Raw genomic sequence first — 18,312 nt, 5'->3', positions numbered from 1 at the left:
CTCTTTTGTAAGAAATTTGGTTGAAACTGTAGCGTGGTCTGTGAACCCCCCTGAAGTTGGGAAGAAGAAGAAGATGGCGATTGTGGTGTAAAAATTGTTGGTGGCGAAGAAAATATCAATAATTTTGTGGATTTGTGATAAAAAGTGTGCACAAGAGGTGTTGTAAATCGGTAGATAGACGTGTGTGTCATGTTTTTAGTGATAAATCACTGAGGAAGAACCCACCAATTGGGCTAGAAGCACATCTCGAAAAGTCTGACCAGCAGATTTGTGTGTGTGGCAGCGGTGACTCCTGTGTCTTTTTTTTTGTGCTCCCCAATTTTCCCCATTTTCACGGACTTTTTGCCAATTTTCCACCTGGATACTACTGACCATACCCTGGTCAGACCCTTTATTAGCTGCTGAGAGTGCATTTGACGCCTCCGTAGTAGCTTCCGGAGTGAAATCAGGCGAGCAGGGGGCTCAGAAGTCCGCGAAGGAAAAAAAGAAAGATCAAAACTCAGAGACAAATGACATGACATACTTTGACATCGTGCATTGAAAGAAAATCACTTGCTTTTTACAAACACAGAAAAATTCATTCTTTTCCACGTTCAGAATTCTATGTCCTTGCACTCTTGATTTCCCTCCGTCCTGTTTTTATTTTCTGTTATTTTTTCTTTGTGACTCACCTGAGCCAAATTGTCCGCGTGTGTTGCACTTTTTTTTCTATCTGTTTGTCAATCGCGTGTCTCCTAAGTAGACACAAAGAGAGCCCCTTCTGTTTTTTTTTGGCCGCAAAGAAGACACCTGCCACCAGGAGTAACAATGAATTCAGAGCACGGGTAATGGCCAGAAATCCCTCACAGACAAGGTCTTTGCATGCTTCTGTGTGGCTTGGCTTATTCCCCAAAAAAATCCTTGTTCGTTCCAGATTCAATCCAGCCTTTAACATGGCCAGCATCCGGCAGGTCATCAATGAAGCCGTCGAAAGGGGTATAAGTAATGAGACTTTTTTTATATTCTCTCCAAACTAACCAAAACACAATCGTCCCCCCTCAAAGAGTGTTTATTGTGATGTAGCTTTTGTGGAGAATATTCTCTGGGAGGCACAAGATGGGGCTTTCTGTGTATTGGGCTGCTGGGCAGAGATACTGAGGAGTCAATGTATACGTAAAATCTCGTGTGGAAGGCCGGAAATAATGCGTATTGAGGTGCTCTGGAACGGGTTTCCTTCAGAAGAAATCACAGATGTTGCAATTGAATTAAAAACAGGGCTGCTAGGATCGCAAGAAAATTTCAAGTAAATCAAAGTAGAAAAGCGTAGGGGGGAAATAAAAGTTTAAGAATGGGGCAGTCTTTTTAAATGTTTTTAGAAAACAATAAAACAGGTAAAAAATCTGCAAGAAAACTAATAAATTATTATTCAAACTATTTGGAAAGCTTCTCGGATCTGAAGCCGTTTACAAACTAAGAGTTTTAGCCCATACCCGAAGATCTCTAATTCGTAAACAGCAACCAATAAATTAGATTCTTGAAATTTCATGAAATCAAAATTCACTTTTCTTTCCTTCTTAAAAGACTTGCATAAGTCTATCCCACTCTTTCGGTCTCAAAATTGGACTGAACCAAATTTAATTTGATGTGATGTTCAAAAGACGAAGAAGAGTGCGAAAGAGTAGGATACACATATGCTAAACTTTTAAGAAAGAAAGGGATGTGAATTTTGATTTTATGAAATTTGACCAATCTAAAGGTGTGCCAGAGCCATAATGGCTCCGGCACATATTTTAGATCAAGAAAATTTTATGAATTCGAATTTCGGATCCCTTTCTTACATGTTTTGCATATGTCTATCTCATTCTCTCGCACTCTTCTTCTTCTCTTAAATATTACTCCAAATTCAATTTAGCTCAATCGAATTTGGTATGCGAAAGAACCGAAAGAATGAGATTGTCATATGCAAAACATGTGAGAAAGAAAGGGTTTCGAATTTCGACTTAATGAAATTTTCTTGATCTATAAAATGTGTGCCGGAGCCATAACGATACCGACACACCATTTAGAACAGGAAAATTTCATAAATTTAAAATTCGTTTCTCTCTTAAAAGATTTGTATAAGTCTATCTCTCTCATTCGGTCTTAAAAATGGATTGAACTAAATTTAATTTGTTGTGATGTTCAAAAGAAGAACAGTGAGAAATAATAAAATAGATATATGCAAACCTTTTAAAAAAGGATGTGAATTTTGACTTTATGGAATTTTCCTGATTTAAAAAGTGTGCCGAAGGAATTAGAATCTAATACAGTAGAGTTTCTCAAATTTGAATCTCTCAAATTCGAACGACGGGCGTTTGGATTCAAAATGTCAATTGTGGGGTTATGTTAAAAAATTCGTGTTCTGGATGAATGAAAATCATATTTATGTGCTTCTTCCTGTATGTTTGCATACATTATGATCGTAAAAAATAAAAAGAAAATACAGTCAAGTGTGCTAATCCGGGCACTTCGCTATCTGGATCGTTTATGACTAATCCACTTAAAATAATATATTTTTTTCCGTAATATAGTTACTACAGTAACGTAATATAACTATTCAAGTTTAAGAAAAAGCAAAAATAATATTTTTATCCATTAAATAAATGAGTGTAATCGACTCATTTTAATCTTGTGCCAGCTGGGTTCTTCACTAAAAAAATTTCTAGCACTGATATGTTTAATTAATAGTGAATTAGCGAAAAGGCGACCCAGTTAGAGCATGCTGACTTATTTCAGTATTATCATTATTTTATAAATTTTCTTTAATATTTTTGATAATTTTTTTAATATTATGTTTCTAAATGAAACAGTGAATAATTCTATGGATTTAGAAGAAGTAAAAAAGAATTTCATCAGTCCAAAAACCAGCGTTTAAGTAGCACTCTTCGGAAAACGATCCAATTACCCCACCTTACTATATGTTACCACTAAGACCTGTAAGAAAGTACGGGAATTTAATTCAAATACAACTTAATCTCACATAAATTTCGTTAGTTTTGAAAAAATCGTTAGAATTTGGGAGGTGTGAAATGTCAAAAATACCCTCCGCCCCCCACGAGCCTTCAAATTTAGAAGACTCTACTGTAGATCATTTGCCTGGCTATATGGACCCGAGTGAGTCCGACAGCCTTACATAAAACAGAAGAAGAAGAAGATCATTTGCCCTTAATTATCCAATCCTAAATCAAAATTTTTCAAAACATATTGCCTGGTAAGAAATTAAGAAGCAAAACCATATGGCTAAGTCTTAAGTCTAAATCCCGTATAACAGTTGGAATGGTCCTTCAACAGTTAACAACTTGTATAAAATGCTTCAAAAATTCCTCAGAAACATTGTAAATAATTCATTTCTAGCTCAGAGAGGAGTAAGGTCCATTAGGAAGGTCATGACTGTTTTTATATTGACTTTCCTTGATTGCTTTTAAAGCCCCCTAAGCACTACCTAAAATAGAGGGAAAATTTGCCTTGAATTATTGCTTTGAAAAATGCTATCTTTTTGCTTTTCAACACAAAATATATCTGTTGAAATTATTTACAGATTATTTACAGAAATACAATTAAACTTCCAAGAAAAAATGACGACCAATAGAAAACAAGTTCACCTAATATGGCGGATTTTTTCTGGCTTCTCATTGGTTGAAAAGCTGAAATTCTATGAATTTTGTTGATGTAATAATAATTTTACGGACATAACAATTGACAAGATTTTTCCTTTTTAAAGGTTAAACATGTTACTGCAAGCAGAATTAATATACCTTATTGTGCATTTCCCTATTAAAATAACCGGTTTTTGCTTTAAGCGTGTCAAATGATCCTTCTTATCAATAAAATTAAGGACGATGTAAAGAAATAAATGTCACAATAGTTTTGATACAGTTATTAGGAAGATCCGTTTTATTGTATTTTACCCATTTTACCCATTTGAAAAAGGTAAATTTTGCGTTATTAAAATTATTTCCGATATTAGAAGAGCATTGCATAAATGAACAGTAAAATGTTAAAATTGAGCAGTAACAAAAAAATTGAAACAGTGATATTGTCGTCCAAATTTTGGCAAAGGGAAAATAAAGGGCTTTTCATTCTATCTGCAACTATTTTAAATGTTTAATATATAAATTAGACCCATTTTTGTAAAGATTTAAGTTTTTTACTGACCATAATTATATATTGTACTGCTCATTATTAATTTTTTAATGCCCATTTTGAATTTTTTACTGCTCGTTTGTTTTTTGCCTATTAGAAGTAACATTAATTACATCTGAGTAACATTACGTTCTTAATGGATTATGCTATTCCAACGGTTACTGAATTTAAATTCTTTGCATTAAATTAATTCAAACATAGTTTAATTATATAATAGTGCAACTATCTAAAAAAAAATTGTCACCCAGAATTCAAATCAAAAAAGGTAATCTAGGAAAAGATTATCAAAATCTATGCTATATTCAAGCTTTCCGTACGTAATTTCATGCAGAAATTTGCATTTACTTTGCATATCTGTATTTTTTAGTTCTGTTGAGCTATTTTTCCCCGTCATTAAAGGATTAAATTGACCAAATTGTATGGAAATTTATTATTCCAATTCTCTAGCTTAGATATACTCGTCAATCTTATACGTTAAAAAAAGTTCGTAAAAGTTGGTACTTTTCCACAAAACATGACCACTTACCGAGCATTTTTCTTTTTTTATATAAAAATTCGTTCATACATGTTTGTTTATCTGGCAAAACATTACGAACAAATGACAAAACTTCTTCTCTTCACACAGCCCTGACAAAACTTAATGAAAATTATTGTGTGTTTACGAACATTTATAGTAAATTAAGCTAATTCAAAACCTGCTCCAAATGGAAATTTTTCGCTACTCCAAATGGAAACGTCACTATTTTCGTGATAAATACAGTACTAAATTACTATATTTATATATTTTCTATACCACAGTTTCATTATTTAGTTAATTTTGCTCCAAATAAAGCGAAAATTCATTCATATTCACAAATTTTAATTTGTTAATTTCTCAGAAAAATTAAAAGTGTACCTTTTCACCATCGAATTTTTCATCGATTGACTATGTTTTCCAATGAAAAACACAATAAAGTGACTGTTGTTTATTTGTTTTGTTTAACATTTAATGTCACATTTCTGGCTAATTTTAGTTAAATTGAATGCTAATCTTTATTGTTAACGGTACGTGAAGTTTTCAAATGAAATAATTACCTATTTCGTGAACAAAAAGGGTTTTTCTGAAGTGTCTGCAAATGCTTCAATAGGAAACCCCGGAAATATGATTTTTTCGGAGAGATTTTCTTATTGTTTGAGATGGGAAAGGAGAAAAGACCAGGAACAAGAACAAATCCTGCACTCAAGAGCAACTCAACAAGGTTTTGGAAGCCTTTCGTCGCGGTTTCAATTACACTGTTTGTCTCCAATTAGAAAATTTCTCTTGTCTCCATTTAGATTAATTTGTTTCCAATAGAAGCATTTTGCACTTGTGTGTTTTTCTTGCATTTAAGAAGTTTTCAAAATATATTTAAAGAATTTTCACTAAACAGTAACATTCTAGAAGAGTCAAGTAGCAAAATTATGTAATTCTCTTCAGAAAAAATATGAACTTAATGTGTTGAATCTTCTGTCAAAGTTAAAGCGCCGGGAAATGGTTTTGAATTAGGGCATTTACCCTACGAAATATTTTTTTCTGTACACAAAAACGATTTTTTTATCATGCTATCCGGAATCTTGGTTTTCTGTCGTTTCCTTTTATGAGATCGGGCGCGGTAAGTCGGCGACAACCGTAGCAAAGAAATAGTTGTGCCGCTCAAAGCAAAAGTGGGCTATTTTAATAGGAAAATGTGCATACCATAAGTCCTCGATAAAATTATATTTCAGTTATATGCTGATTATATGGCCAAAATCCATAACTCTACGCTATAGTCGAGAAAATTTCAGCAGATGGCTTTAGGGCAGAATCACATTGACAGTAAAATGCTCACCGTATTTCGTTAATTTACGCATTTTTATTGCAATTCTTACACAAATTCTCGATTACCGTATTACCTTATCTCATACTCGGTGGTACTAGAAGAAAATAATATAAGAAAATTGAAGAAATAAAACGAAAATGTGATAAACGGTGAGCAAAAAAAACTACGATTAATTTCTCTTAGTTTTTTGCTCACCGTTTATCGAATTTTCGTTTTATTTCTTCAATTTTCTTATATTATTTTCACTTTTAGTGCCACCGAGTATGAGATAAGGTAATACGGCAATGGAAAATATGCGTAAGAATTGCAATGAAAATGCATAAATTAACGAAATACGGTGAGCATTTTACTGTCAATGTGATTCTGCCCTTTATGTAAATTAGATTCAAATATTTTTGGACTTAAGGTACCCACACATTCAGAACAATTTTCGTCAAAAAATTATTTTTGACGTTTCCATGGGAGCAATTTTCGTCAAAAATTGCATTTTTGACAGAAATTTGACGTTTCCCCCTACAACGCTGCAGGGAATTTCCTTCAAAGAAAGCAATTTTTGACAAAAATTGCTTCCAATGTGTAGAGGCCATAATGCAGACAATTTTCTTCAATAAATCAACTTTTGACGAAAATTGCTCCAAATGTGTAGAGGCTTTAAATCAGAAAATTTTAGAGAGATAACTATTATATTTATGAAGATATTTGGAAAGTAGAGAACGTCTTATGCAACTTTTCTATTTCCTTTCTTAGAGTTTGCTAATAAATTTAAGACACTTAAGCAATACATAGAGGTGTAAATAAACATTTTGTAAATTTATTTGTCAAAAAAAAATCACACCTACCATAAGCTTTTTGTCTCCTCCCATATGAGCTTTTTGTCTTTCACATTCAAATAAGAGAGGAAAAAAATAGCCGGATTGATGTCGTCTCATGTCGTGGTGATCGCAATTGAGTGACATAACACACGTCTAATAACCGTACAAAGTCCCAGAGAAAAAGAAGTAAATTAGACGAGAGTTCCACAGTCTTGTGCCTCGCAGGGAGAGAGCGAGAGAGTCCAAAAAAGAAAAAAAAACTCCACAATCTCCAAGAGTGCCTCCCACATTTACAATTTCTGGTGAAGTTGGAAATAAAAGTCTCAAGGAATTTCTGTTTGATCCTCTTCCCAGTGAGAATGCCAACTCCTACGCGCCTCAGGGATCTCATCAGGCAGATCCGGGCGGCTCGGACGGCGGCTGAGGAGAGGGCGGTTGTGAATAAGGAGTGCGCATACATTCGGAGTACATTCCGTGAGGAGGATTCAGTTTGGCGATGTCGTAACATTGCCAAACTCCTCTACATTCACATGCTGGGCTATCCGGCTCACTTTGGACAATTGGAGTGCCTCAAGTTGACTGCAAGTCCACGATTTACAGACAAGAGGATCGGATATCTCGGTGCTATGTTGCTACTCGATGAAAGACAAGATGTTCATCTACTTATTACAAATTGCCTCAAAAAGTAAGTAAATTTCATTGATCCTTTTTTTCCCCAAGGGCTGTTTACTTAATTCATTTTATTAAAATTACAATTCAATTTAAGGAAATTTCAATCCAAAACCGAATTTCTAATTCGGATCTGACATTTAAATATTTGATGAAGCTTTTGCCAGGAATTTTTATGGCCATTAGAGAAAGTGATAATGCCTCAAACAAACGTTTCTTGAGCAAATATCACTCACATTGTAAGCTAAAAAAGAGAAAAAGAACGAAGAGTTCTCAATGGCAGGTTTTTGTCAATGGAAAGTTGTTTACGTCAAGCTCAGAAATTTCCTTGGAGATTTAAAAATTTTATGAGAACTTTTAAGAAGGCGTCAATGAAGCATTTCCAGTCTAGATATATAGGTTTTCTGAAATTGTCTGTCATTTTTTATCAATATTAGGGTAAGTGGGCCAAATTCCGGAATTCTACCAATGTCTTTTTCAAAACATCTTGTTTGTCGATGCGACATATTTTGTTATTTTTTGCATAGTATAATCCAGGGGCATGACGTTTCCTATGTTTCTAGCGTGCCGAAAAAACTTTTGAGTTCATTAGCTATTTTCTGTCATTGTAGAATGAATTAGTAAATAATACTAATACAAAAACAAAGCCAATTTAATGTGGAAGAGGCAACCGATAACCCCAAATTGGCAACCTACGTAGTTTCGGAGATATCTCGTGAAATGTGTACGAAAACAGGGAAAAATTCACACTAAAACTGGTCGCATTTTTCAGAGGTAATATCACCCTCCTGGTATAATCTGTAGAGTATGCAAAAACTGAAAATTCATGGAAATTCAACAAACAAAAAATGTGGCCGAAATTGCAAGCTGGCCGGAATTTGGAACATTTACCCTATTGTGCTTTTTTAAAATTTAAATAAAAAAAGGTTAGAAACAAGCGCCTGGTAAGTTGGCGTTTTTATATGGAACTATTTGAAGCCAATTTCCTAAATTGATCTCGGACTCAGCTCACAGTGCTCCAAGGAAAAAATTTATTTAAACAAAAATTTAGTAATATTTATTCCTCCATACGGTAAGGTATCTTATAATGCGAAAAAACTTCTCACTTTTTAAATATTTAGCATAACGGTCGTCGCGAGTGCAAAAAAAATCCCATACAAATTTTAATCGAAGTAGGAGAAAGTGACTTCAAATTTCAGGCAACTTTGCTTAGAGAAAAATTTATGACAATTTGGTGAATATTTAGCCCTAAAAAATGTTGGTGTTTTTAAATTCAAAAATCTCTGAGCCAGTAATTGTTACAACTTTTAAAGCAAAGAATCAATAAAATTAATATAAAGTTGAAGAAAATGGCTGAAAAAATAATTTTCGGAAGGAATAAAAAAATAAAAATTACTTTAGAAAACTAGAAAATTATTTCTGTTTTAAGTAATTTTTGATTGTCAATAGAAGATTTTTCTTGTTAAATAAATATTTCGTAAAAACTGATATATATTTGTTTATGGCCTCTACACACTAGAGAAAAATATGTTCATATCGAAGAGTTTTTCCTACACAAGCGTAGGGAATATTGCTTCAATATGAACATAAATTTCTCTAGTGTGTAGAGGCCATTAAGCGAATTGTTGTGTAGAGTGTATTTTATAAATAAACGCTTCGAATTAAAAGTGAATTATATTAATAAGAAGACTTGTTCAAAATATTTTGAAAATTAAAACTACTTTAAAAGAAATAGGCTTGGCACACATTTTAAAGCCTTTTCAAATTAATAGGAATTTTCGTCAAAAAAAATTTTTTTTTTGAAGGAAATAGTCGAATATGTCAAAAATCAATGTCAAAATTCCGTAAAAATGGTAATTTTTGTCAACATTGTAGGTGAAAGTCCCTAAATAAAATCAGGCTGATCCTTGAGATTATTTATTCCGTGAATTTGGCCTTAAGTGATCGGCCTAAACAATCGTACATTGAATTTATTTATTAATTTGAAAAGAAAAAAGCTTTTTTTGAAGCTTTACATTCTTAAAGCCGAAAAAACAGGCAAGAAATATTTGCATTCACTGCTGTCTTAGCGGTGGTGCCCAACTTACAACGGATTTAGGGCAGAATCACATTGACAGTAAAATGCTTATCGTATTTCGTTAATTTACGCATTTTCATTGCAATTCTTACGCAAATTTTCCATTACCGTATTACCTTATCTCATACTCGGTAGCACTAAGAAACGATGAGCAAAAATTTGTAAGAGAAGTTAATCGTACAGTTTTTTGGTCACCGAATTATCGCGTTTTCGTTTTATTTCTTCAATTTTCTTATATTATTTTCACCTAGTGCCACCGAGTATGAGATAAGGTAATACGGTAATGGAAAATTTGCGTAAGAATTGCAATGAAAATGCGTAAATTGACGAAAAACTGTGAGGCTACGGCGAACATTTTATTGTCGATGTGATTCTGCCCTTAACTCTTTCGTCTCTTTTGGGACTGTAGTACCCAAAGAAGCATATACATCTTCTATCAAAAACAATGTTTTTTAATTATTCAGAACTGATAAAAATCCGATTCTTGTGGATGATTACAAACTATAAGGATGTCCAAATGTAAGATATTTTTTGTAGGACTTCAATTAATTCCTGAGCTTAGATATTTTTGATTAAAAATTGTGAAATTGGCTTGCAGCATATGCTGCGGTCCGGAAAGAGTTAAACACTAAAAATGCTTCTTTCTCAAAATGTATAAGCCATTGAGACGGTTGTAAAATATAGCAAAAGACCAAAAAAACAGAACTGGGTTGGAATGACTACTTATCGCCATGTTTAGGAAAAACGGGAATTAATTTTATTTTAACTTTTGAACCCTTATTACAAGATAACTCAAATTTGACACAAGGATACCTAAATGTATTGGCTCTAGATTCATGAAAACAATAGTCGTACTATTTAACATTGGACTAGTTAAAAAAATGGATTTTTATAAACAATGCAAAAATAACCACTTCGTCGCCACTTTTTACCACTTCTCGCCACCCACTTGGAAAAATATCAAACTCGATTATTTTGAGAAATATTATGCAAAGAATACATTTAGCATTTCTTTCTCGTCATGATCACCTTTTTAGTACTTACTTTAAAATATTTTTCTTCACTTTTATTTTGAGAAATCAAATTATTAGACTATTGCAGAAAGTAAACAATGCAGATTTGACAACTCAAAATATACGAAGTGAAGTTAGGGTCGCCTATTGAAAAGAAATGGCGACAGGTGGTAAATGAATTCCAGAATATTACCACTTTACGCCATGCCTCATTTTTATATAACAATAATATAAAATGAAATATTAATTAACTATATACAAATTTCATGTACTCCAAAAGTGTAATTAAATATTCAATAGAAAAATTATTTATCAAAAAAGGTATATTTTGCTTGACGAAAATTTGATGACACTTTTAGTATATTTGGTGAGAAATATTGGATTCGATGCACTTGTTTAATATATTGCTCTAATAAATGCTCAAAATCGTAAAGCCAATACGAATAATTATTATTTTTCGACTCGCGAGAAGTGGTAATTCCACCCTAAAGTAGAGGAAAAGGGTGAAGCAAAGCGTCCCAGGCTTTGCGGAATGCGCGAACTTGTGATTTAGATGCTATACCTCAAAAGTATTTTCACATTTTTTTTAATGTTTACCGGTTCTCAATCGATTTAAAGATCCCCAAAATAGTTTGAGCAATAGAATTGATTTTCGGACGAAAATTACTTATCGGTTCATTACCAGTCCAAAACCAATTTGAGCCGATTTATAAATCACTCAAAATATTGTCCAAAATACACCTCAGGAGTAATATAATTGAATTTCGAATAAAAATTAGTTATCGATTATGAATCGGTTCATTACCGATTCATAACCAGTTGGAAACAGTTTGGTTTTATCGAAAATTCCAAGGCCTTTCCAACGAGCTTAAAATGATACAATTCGGATGAAAAATACGTTCAGTAGAGCCTTTTTAACCTTTGACCTTGAAAAACTGTTATTAGGAATGATTCATCGGTATTTTCGTTTAAGGACGAAATGTCCGCCTGGATATCCTTAAAATTTGAAACATATCAGAAAATGACAAAAGAATCGCATGACGCGTTTTCGAGCAATTCCAAAAAACATGTTTTCAGAAGGAAATGAAAGGTCGACTTGTTTGGGAGGGGTCTCCCGAAGATCTAGATTCGCTATCTCTTACCGTTTGGTTTCTAGAACTGACGACAGCCGAACGGACAGACAGACAGACGGGCAAACAGCGTGACGATATTTCTCAGAAATTGTCTGATACGCGAAGATTAGTTGAGATAATTGGTCTCCCGAGGGAGAAAGGTGGAATTTTGGAAGGAGAGTTAAAAAAATCCAGGGATTATACTGCTGGAATAAAAAAATAAATTAAGCTTCATAGTAATATTCACAATCAAAAAACCAGAAATAAATTTTCGAAAATAAAACACCAAGAAATATTATTTCTACACAATTGTCTAATGATGCGTAGATAAAAGTATGATGCAAGATTCAAGACAAATATCAAAAACAGCATCTCCAAAATAATATGACCTGGAAGACTTGAAACTTTTCGACAATAAAAAGTAATTCAATTCTATCGACAATCTATTGAAAAATTATTCACCCGAAAAGTACTAATGAAATCAATGGAGGGGAAAATGAAGGGAATATTGTGTGATTCATTCGGTCAGTGAACAGCCCTCAAAGTTAATTAGAAAACAAAAAGAAAGACTGTTTGGGGGGAAATATATCTAAAAACTGTTTTAATTCTTCTTCCAGTGATTTAAATAGTCCTACACAATTTGTGGTTGGACTAGCACTGTGCACTTTGGGTGCAATTGCCTCACCTGAAATGGCACGCGATCTGGCCAGTGAGGTTGAACGTCTTATGAAATCACCCAATGCATACATCAGAAAGAAAGCTGCTCTGTGTGCTTTTAGGGTGATTCGGCGTGTTCCGGAACTTATGGAAATCTTTCTGCCCGCCACAAGATCACTTCTCAGTGAGAAGAATCACGGTAAGTCTTTTATTTTAATATTTATGGGATTAATTGATTTCTTTTATTGCTCGAACACTTCGGAGCAATTATATTGTCAGTTATTTCAGCAACTGTACTTCATGCATTTTTTAAATTTTATGACTTACATATTTTGAACTCAATGAATATTCTCTTATTTTAATTGTTTTACTCAAAAATCTTGAAATTTTCGAACTGAAATATCTACCAATTTTTCTGCAAGCCCTGAAAAAGAAAAACTATATTTTCTTGTGAAGTTAACAAATTCGTGTTTTTCAAATTTCTTCAAGTTCATTTAGAATTTCCTACTCGATAAGTTGAAACATATTTTTTTTTAGACACTGCTGCATAAATTGCTACTTCGAAAATTGAATTGCAAGTTTTTTCGGGTCTCGGTAAAAATTACGAAGCCGAATGAAAACTCGCGAGTGCGCCGAAATTTCGAATTTACCGATATATTAAAGAACCCAAATCCCGAATGACTCGAAATCCCGAATATGGGCAAAAATCCCAAAGACTCAAAAACCCGAATAGATCGAAATCTCGAATGCACCGATATCCAGAATGAGTTCAAATCTTAAATGTGCCAAAATTCCGAATATCTAGAATCTTAAATGTGTCGAAATCTGGTAGAGGAAAAATCCCGAATGGATACAAATCTTAAATGGATCAAGACTTCGAATGGATCGGTATCCCGAAAGGCCAAAAGCGCGAAAGCGTCACAATTCCGAATGGGTCGAAATTCGGTAGAGGCAAAATCTGGAATGGATTTGAAATCCTGAGTTAGCCAGTATTTCGATTTGATCGGTATCCCGAAAGGCCAAAATTCCGAATGAGTCGAAATCCCTAATATGTTAAAATTCCGAAGCGCCAAAATTCCGTGTGCGTTGAAATTTCGAAGAGTCAAAATCCCAAATGGGTTGAAAGAAATCCCGCAGAAGTAATAACTCGATTGGATTGAAATTCCTAATGGGCCAAGATCACCAATGGACCGATCCGAAAGGCCAAAATCCCAAATGAATTGAAATCCCTAATACGTCGGAATCCCGAATAAACCGATATCCAGAATGAGTTGAAATCTCAAATGTGCCAAAATTCCGAATAGTCCAAATCTTGATGTGTGTCGAAATCCCGATTGGGTCGAAACAGACAGAAATCTGAAATGGACCAAGATTTCGAATGGATCAGTATCCCGAAAACCCAAAAGCGCGAATGGGTCACACTTCCGAATGGGTCGAAATTCGGTAGAGGCAAAAGCCGGAATGAATCTAAAATCCAGATTTAGCCAATATTTCGATTGGATCGGTATCCCGAACGGCCAAAAGCTCGAATCGATTGAAATTCCGAATAGGTCGAAATTCGATAGATGCAAAATCCGGAATGAATTTGAAATCCTGCTTTAGCCAATATTTCGATTGGGTTGATATCCCGAATGGCCAAAAGCGCGAATGCGTCACAATTCCAAATGGGTCGAAATTCGGTAGAGGCAAAATCCGGAATAAATTTGAAATCTCGAGTTAGCCAGTATTTCGATTGGATTGGTATCCGGATAGGCCAAATTTCCGAATGAGTCGAAAGCAATATCCCGAATCGATTGAAATTCCGAATGGATCAAAATTACCAATGCGGATCGACCTGGAAGACTAAAATCCCAAATGAATCGTAATCCCTAATAGGCTTAAATCCCTAATACGTCAAAATCCGAAAAGCTGAAATCCCGAATGCGTTGAAAAATCACAGAAGGAAAAATTTCGAATAATTCAAAAACTCCCGCAGAAGTTAGATTCCGATTCGATTGAAATCTCGAATGATCCAATATTCCGAATGAATAGGTATCTCAGAAGGCCAAAATCCCGAATGCGTCAAAATACCGAAGAGCCAAAATCCCAAATAGGTTGAAATTCCAAGGAGCCAAAATCCTTAATAGTATATACAAAGTTATAAATAAATAAAAAATCAATTGTAATTGTAAATGACTAAAAACAAATGAAATATTTTTGGCAAAGGGAAAATTAAGAAGTTATTAACTGTATTGGGATTTTAATTTTGATTTAAAATGTTGTTATTTAATTTTTGCTATTCTGGGATTTTGACCGATTCTGGTTTTCGATCCATTCGAGATTTTGACTGCCACCATAGTCTTTGCACAATTAGCCACAATTGCTAATTTAAGCGACGATAATTCTTTGATTATTTGGCACCTAAAAAATTCTGTTTTCTGTCCTTCGGAGATTTGAGAAGTCTTCGTGTATCAAACGATTTCGTTTGATACACGATTTCGTTTCGTTTGTTCAGCCGGTCATTAGCAAATCGAGGTTAAACGGTTAGAGATAATGACTTGTGCTTTTCGGAGGATCCTCTTCAATTTCATTTAAAGATTATTAACAATATTTTTATTTTTCTTCCATCCAAAATCTTTATTTTTTCAATATCTAAGGCGACTTTTCGTTAGCATACAAAAATGCCCTTGAATCAGTCCTAACAAAGATTTTTCAAGGTCAAGAATTAAAAAAGAAACTCTTTAGAGGGTATTTCTCAAACTATTGCGCAAAGTTTGAATTCGCTGAAGAGGTTTTTAAATTTCTTAAAATTTATACTCGAATTTGAGCATTCTGCAAAGCTGGAATGCTTTGGTATTACATTTTCTGTTTCTACATCTTTACAAATGATGGATTTTTATTTCAAATGATAATTATTGATGTGTCTTTGTATTTCTTCATTTTCTGCAGGAATATTGATAACTGGCGTAACACTCATAACAGAAATGTGTGAAAACAGCCCAGACACTCTGAGCCACTTCAAGAAGGTAATAATTGAATTATTTAGTAGGATAATATTTCTTTTTTAGCCTCTTTTTTTTCGTAATGTCTCCGCGCGCGTTTTCTCTTATTCGTGTTTGGGTGTTATATATTTTTCTTTTGGTAACGAAAAAAAAATAGCAGGGAGAGTGAGAGAGAGTGAAAATGAGATGAAAATGAACTTTTATTTCGTAAGAGAAGAAAATCCAACATTATGCTTGAATGAATAAAAAAGATTTTCTTCTCATCTTAACACTAACTTATCGTTAGATTTTGCAAAGGCAATTAAATGCAAGTAAATTAACCCACAAACACAGTAATATTGGTGCAAATTTGAAGATTACCATGTAGAATGAGTTTGGTAAAGAGTTGCAAGACAAAAACAACAAAAATATGTCAATCAAATCACCCCAAATCCACTTTATCTCATAATATAACTGTTGAATGTGATAAATATTCCCGATAAGCTAGTTTGTGTTTTAATGAAATAATAATAATGAATGAATAACTCAATTTGCTTGCCAGGATAGTGGAAATCGAGAGGTAGGATCCTTTGCAACATGCTCGTGTAATAAATCAATGAACTATTTATTATTTGTTGTTGCATTGAACGTGTATACATCGAAAAATGATTTATGGAAATGATTTACAAAATAAGCTCAAAAATTGCTGGCCTCTGCATGCTGCATAATGTATAATCGACAAAAAAAAAACAAATTGTTGTATGCAAAATGACCAAAAGCACACACCCCTCATTGAATTTAATGTACAGTGTGACAGAGAAGTCTTCATGGAAAATTTAATACTCTTAGGGAACAATGTCATATAAAAATGGTGCAGTTTGGAGACGTGACAGAATACAAGGCAATAAAAATAAATGCAAGTCGTAAAGTTTAAGGAGTAGAAAACAACTAATTCTACTTTTCATTGGTTCAACGTTAGTTCAAATAAAAGTTTTAATTTAATATATTTCTTATGAAGATGATTAAAAAAAAAAATCCATAAAATTCTAATGTAATCGCACAGACTGCAATGAGGCAACTTAAGCCGAGAGGCGGCTTAGCGTGATTACAGTCAAAATAATGAATAGACCACATTACCATCAGTTTTCCAGTAATGGCCACTACACACTAGAGAAATTTATGTCCATACACTGAGAGAAATCCGAAAAAATTAAAATAACATTCCGAAAATGTTAATTTTACCCTGCAATATTGATCCGAAATCGGTGTAAATATTACCCTTTTTAGGTGTATTATGAGTTAAAGTTACACCTTTTCATGTTAATTTTACCCTTAAAAAGGTGTAAAATTAACATTAAAAAATGTTGATACATTACACCTATAAAGTGTTAAAGTTCTGAGGAAAAAAGGTTAATCGCGCCCTCTTTTTTTCTCAGTGTATTTCTTACCCAAGCGTAGGGAACTTACTTCAATATGGACATAAATTTCTCTAGTGTGTAGTGGCGGTAGTGGCCATATGCCGTCTCTCGGCTTAAGCCGTAAGACTGTCTAGGGAATAATGAGCCAGTATAAATAAGGCCTTTTTGATTCGGACGTCAAGGTTCGAGATTGAGACTTGACAGTAACAGATGTCAGTTATCTCATTTTAAACTAATTAAACCATTTCAAAAACTTACTGTTTTTCAGTGTGTTAATATTCAACTTCTTCATTAAACCAAAAAAAAATTTAAACCACGCCTCTTAAATGATATGAAAGCTAATGATAAGCCTAGATCAGCTTGTTGTAGGTGAGATTTTTAACGTGAGCTAACTCGGAATGCATGCAAATTCGATTTAGAGCTGAAGTTGGGGGACGCCATTTAGTTATCTTGAATCAAATTCGTGAAATTATACTATTTTTTTATTTAAAGTGAAATATTGGTGAAATGTAGGCCAGAATGTTCTCTATAATTTTGTCGTAGAACAGATCTCATCGATTAATCAGAAGCCAAGATACTCGAGGTTGTTTGTTTATGAACTTGTTTTTTCGATCAGAGCGCCCCAAGTAGTCATTTGTTGAACTTCAAGTATATCAAAGAATTGTTGTATTTTGTGAGACTTTCCATTGAAAAACCCTATTTTAAGTGTCTTGGTCGAGTAGAGGGAGGCACTCAAATTGGCGTCTGACCGTGGTGTCACATATAAGATTAATATTAATAGCCGGAAAGAGAAGTAAGGTAAAGTACCCTTACTCGACCGGGTTCCTCTATTCGACCGGTGGGTCAATTTTTGAATATTTGATGGTGAATTTCATCAATTTCTATGAATTTGTCACTGATTCGTATTATTTAAAGAATAATTGACCTATTAATGTTAGATCATACACAAAATATTATAGCAAATATAATTAAATTGAATAAATAAATCTACCGGTCGAATAGAGGAACCGGTCGAATAAAGGGTACTTTACCTTATAGTATGCAAAATTTCAAATGAAAAATCACGTGTGTTAGAAAAAGTACACTCTAGTGGAGTAATACATTGACTAAGATATTACTGTTCGTATTAATTGTTTTCTGAATCGTATTCGAGCAATTTTCCATGCGTGCCAACTGTGATGCGGTCAGTTTTCGAGCGATTGTATTGCTGCCAACTTTGTACGCAGAGAGAGGCAAGATAAAACAATTGCTATCTTTTTTTGCCATTCTCGCAGTTCAGAAAGTATTAATCTTAATATTAATCTTAAATAATATGTGACATGGTTATGAGTGATTTCAAAGCATTATTATGGAAAAAGTCAATTTTCTCACACTTGAACGGCAATATTGGAGAGATAGCGTTGTCTGAGCAAAAAATTATGTTTTGACGAAATATAGATATAAATGTCCTCTACAGTTATGCCGAAGTAATCATCAAGATCGGTTGAGCAAGATTTGAGATAATTGAGTTTCTGTAATATGAAAATTGTTTTTTTTCGACTGTGGCGCCCCTAGGGTTGATCCTACGAAGTATAAATGTTCTATAAAATTGTAGC

General features: G+C 33.6%; 1 protein-coding gene across 14 annotated transcripts in view; it reads left to right on the top strand.

The window, feature by feature from the left end:
• LOC129807276 (AP-1 complex subunit gamma-1) overlaps positions 1-18,312 on the top strand; it is a 39,960-nt gene that overhangs the window by 471 nt on the left and 21,177 nt on the right. The window contains exons 1-6 of one of the 14 annotated variants that reach the window (XM_055856435.1): positions 38-824; positions 914-975; positions 7,166-7,496; positions 12,300-12,538; positions 15,268-15,344; positions 15,862-15,879. In XM_055856435.1, coding sequence (XP_055712410.1) covers positions 808-824; positions 914-975; positions 7,166-7,496; positions 12,300-12,538; positions 15,268-15,344; positions 15,862-15,879 — 744 coding nt within the window. In that variant the 5' untranslated portion in view covers positions 38-807. Of the gene's footprint in view, positions 1-23; positions 854-913; positions 982-7,165; positions 7,497-12,299; positions 12,539-15,267; positions 15,345-15,861; positions 15,880-18,312 lie in introns of those variants that run through there. The other 13 variants (XM_055856434.1, XM_055856432.1, XM_055856441.1 and 10 more) reach the window with 13 other exon arrangements.

This window comes from Phlebotomus papatasi, chromosome 3 (assembly GCF_024763615.1).
Source record: "Phlebotomus papatasi isolate M1 chromosome 3, Ppap_2.1, whole genome shotgun sequence".
NCBI lineage: Eukaryota > Metazoa > Arthropoda > Insecta > Diptera > Psychodidae > Phlebotomus > Phlebotomus papatasi.
This window is presented reverse-complemented; position numbering and strand designations above follow the sequence as displayed.